At 32.4% G+C, this 4,151-nt stretch overlaps 1 protein-coding gene across 1 annotated transcript; it reads left to right on the top strand.

Annotated features, from left to right (window-relative positions):
• Positions 1-3,189: 3,189 nt before the first annotated feature.
• On the top strand, positions 3,190-3,682 carry LOC133322668 (cytosolic endo-beta-N-acetylglucosaminidase-like; the record flags this gene model as incomplete). Its single annotated transcript, XM_061531633.1, has 2 exons — positions 3,190-3,446; positions 3,534-3,682. Coding segments are annotated over exons 1-2 (406 nt in total), but the record flags the coding sequence as incomplete, so codon positions are not given.
• Between the last annotated feature and the right edge of the window lie 469 nt (positions 3,683-4,151).

Below are 4,151 nucleotides of genomic sequence, written 5' to 3' on the forward strand. Positions count from 1 at the left end.
TAAAAACACATCACATTTACAGCATGCGATTTATGGATAAACATAACCTCATTCATAAAAAAAAACTATTAAATGCAATAATATTCAAAACAGTGATGACAAACTACATGATATGTCGTTTTGTCATAAACTTGAATAGAATGTGAAGCTAGTGGATTTTAATAAAATACTCGTTCAAGGGCTTTGATTAAAACAAAAACTCATGTGGAAAACTGGTTAGGATCTTCAACGTACAATGAGGTCTTTGCACGAGAGCCATGTGAAAACGTGAACCCATATTTCTACTTTCTTTAAAATATGGACCTATATCGAACATCTTCTAAGAATGTGTTTTCACCCTACAAGAACCTGCAATGGCATATTTATGTGAAGACTTTCGGCCAACATATTTTACAATGTTACAAATTACAACAAATTCGGTGGGAAAATGTACACAAAATCTTTAGAATCTGGAAGAGTCAGGAAACAGTCCAAAGAAGGTTCTATATTGAATATTTTTTGCCTCTTCCAAAAAATACGTCAAACCGGATTAAAGCCACTTGGTAGGAAAATGTGTTTAAAACTGAATGAACGAGCTCTTTTTTAAATATTTTTTTTTTCATTTTACAAGAACCCGAAATTTACAGCCACTTCGGTGGGAAAATACTGCCAAGAAAATATATATGGGACCCAGGGATGCCAAAGTTGGTACAATTGTACTAATTTTAGCACTATTTGGTAGTCAAAAATACAATAGCACCCCAATGACATATTTAGCACTATTTCTAAATTGTATCAAACTATTCTCACTTAAAAGTATTATAAGTGCTAAACATACAATATGAAATGGATCGCCATCCCCCGCTGTCGTTACGAATGGATGAATTTGCCATAGTTTAAACGTAGTGTCCTATGCCAATTCAGAATTCAGTATTCCCGATCAGAATGATAAATTCAGTAAAGATATGAATTATTATTTTTGTAACAGTTCCACACATGTTCTCGATCGGATTCTGGTCGGAAATTTTAATATTTTTCGATTTTAACCATACTTGAGTATGGCGACTTTTATGAACTGGTGCGTTGTCCTGCTAAAAAACGAGTCCTTGAATGTTGCTGCTTTCCCAAAATGGCAATAATTTGTCTTCCAAGACTGATTGATTCTATGCATATTCTTATAAGGATCCATGGGTCTATATCGTTTCCTTTTGTCTATTATAGACATATTCACAAAGACAATACCAGTTGTGGTATGGGGTATAAAGAGATTCTAACTATATCTTAAAATGTAACAAGGAATCTATCAAGATTCGCTTTGATGTAACAAATAAATATTTCACACCATGCATCAATATCGCAATGCAAACCTAAATAACGAACTTTCCTACATTCTCCTTATTCCTTAATTTTATACATATGAAACGTTCATTTATTTGTATTTTTATTCCCAGCAATCAATTATTAACCACCACTCAATTTAACCTCAGTTTTAAATTAACTTCACTTCGTTTTTTGGCACTTACCTTCATGGTGGCATGATTGAATCACTTCTACATTGGCCAATTGGCATGAATGCAATGTGAGAGTCTAGTCAATCATCATTGCTACGATTCTTGGTGAAATTCTGGATAATTTCGTGAAGGTTGTGGTTGTTGATGAAAAGTGTAAAAATTCTTGATGTTAGCCAATCAATTTCATTTTTAACTTTTATTGACTTGATTGGCGGGATTGCAATTTTTGCTACGTTGCTCATGACCGGACACAATTGAGTGTTGCGCTTAAAGTATTTCCAATAGATATTTCAAACGAATTTTGTTTTACACCTTTTGATAAGAAATGCTGTTGCATCGAATACAAATCATGTGAGTTTTTCTTTTACGTGATATTTCTTATCCTCTCAAAATTTTTTTTTTGTTGAAATTCAATTTAGAAAAATAAAACGAAATGGAATAAAACTGAACGAAATGTATTTGAAGTGAATTTCAAACAGTTTTTTTGATGTGACTTTGTGACAAGAATCTACAAAGTTTTGCTATTTTTTATACTATACTCCAGAACCATGGAAAAATCATATAGACTGATTAAATCTATTTTCCTCTACCACCACTTCAACAAGCAAAATTGTCGCACCTGTAGTTCGGAAAGATAATGAGTTCATGAGGTGCGGTTTATGATCCGTTGAGGTTAATGGACCTTAATTTTTCAAAGATTAAGTTTATATGGTCGGATTTTTTAACAATAGTTGTAACTAAAGGAATAACATCCTCCTCAAAGCCTTTGGAGTATGTTGTTCCTGCCTGTTGCAAAGAATCAATCATTGTTGGGACAATTCAACCTTCGGTTTTGTACGCGTCGGTAGGGATAGAGAAAAAAATAGGAAAGAAACAGTAGGTTAGGCTTCAGTAATAAGTGCTTAGGCTTCACAGGAACATACATAGCAAAAGCCGAAACATTCCCGAGGGAAAAGTTTATATATAATTCCAGATGACCAGAGGGTAGCGCTAATTGGGAAATCTTTTCCCGATGAGCGTATCAGTGATAGTAATTATTTAACGTCATCTCAACAGTTTCACACGACCTATGCATATCATCGTAGCTTATGCTTTGGTAGGAACACACTTCATAAAGGAGTAAAAGTTATAAACTTACGACAGTAAACACCTTCAACATCTTCAGAATCTATAGACTGAATATCAATAATTAACAACTATTCTGTTTTTGTTTTATAAAGCTGTAAATAATTGAGGACTGTACCTTTTTTATAAACGTCAGATTTATGAGTTCTAATAAAAATTCACAGGTATTGATAGTCTGAACTTTCTATAGAAAACCCTATGTTTTATAACAAATATTTTCTGTTTCAATTCAATGTCTTTCGATAAGCTAAACGGTTTCAGATATAAAATGCATACATACATTTTCACATGTTGCATTGGTTTGCAATAGTTTTTATGCAAAAATTGTTTTTTATTAATCAAAGTTTTCTAGACTGCATGTAGTCTGTATGTATGGTTTTCAATGTAGAAAAAAATATATATGAAAATGATAAGGAAACAATAGAACACAATAGAAATTAGTAGTGGTTCGTTCTGGTGGATTTAGTTGTGTTTTTGTTTTTTCTTCCTCTCATTCAAATATAGTTGCACATTACATTCGTTACAATATAAAACTACAAGAGCTTTTTTATTTGCTGAAAAATAATTTTAAAAAATGTCAATTCCATTGTCTATTGCAGATAAATTAGAAGCTGAAGCCATACACACAAATGAACAATTGCTGGAATTCAATGTGCGAAGTAAAGATGTCAATTGGCATGAATATGTAACGCCAAAGAAGCCAAGATCCTCACCCGTCTATCTGCAGAGGCAATTTAATTTAATTAGTAATTATCGTGAACCCATTGGTAATCATAATCGGCGTAAGGTGTTACTATGTCACGATATGATGGGCAATTATTTGGAAGACAGGTAAGCAATGGTAACTTAATTTGTATATATTTTTTTTAATTTCTTTTAACTTAATTTTTGTGTGTGTGTTTGTTTCTTATCTTGCAGACATTATCATTCGTCAAAAAAATATGATGACTATCGATTTTATCATTGGTCAGCTGTTGATTATTTTTGTTATTTTAGTCATAACTATATTACAATTCCACCATGTGGCTGGATAAATGCTGCCCATAAACATGGTGTCTCCGTATTGGGTAAGTATATTTAGTGAGAATGAATTTCAAAAGTTTTCAGTACAGCCATCTGCCGAAAAAATAATGAATTTCTTATTCCCCAACATAATTATAACTAATTATAACTAGCTAAATATGAATTAAATGATTAAGTTCGGGCGACCAGACTTTTCGTATTCTCCACCACTTACATAGGACACTTTTAATAGGAGGAACGCCTACATTTTCAAATTATATTCAATTCGATTTAAAAATTTGCCCAAAATACCGAATATGTCACGTTATATGGGACTTAGCCCGAAACTTATATCAATTTTGATTGTAGTTATGAGCGAAATTTTTGTACAATATTTGGAGGTAAAGATATGCCGTCTTACTGCATTTAGGTTACAGTTCAAGAAAATAAGCACAAAAAAGACGCGATAGCAGGAGGATACGCTATACAAAAATAATTCTGCTTCTATTTGACTGAATGTTATGAACTTTAGAG

This window comes from Musca vetustissima, unplaced genomic scaffold (assembly GCF_032173495.1).
Source record: "Musca vetustissima isolate MV318-11 ecotype Yass unplaced genomic scaffold, APGP_CSIRO_Mvet_v1 utg5156, whole genome shotgun sequence".
Lineage (NCBI taxonomy): Eukaryota > Metazoa > Arthropoda > Insecta > Diptera > Muscidae > Musca > Musca vetustissima.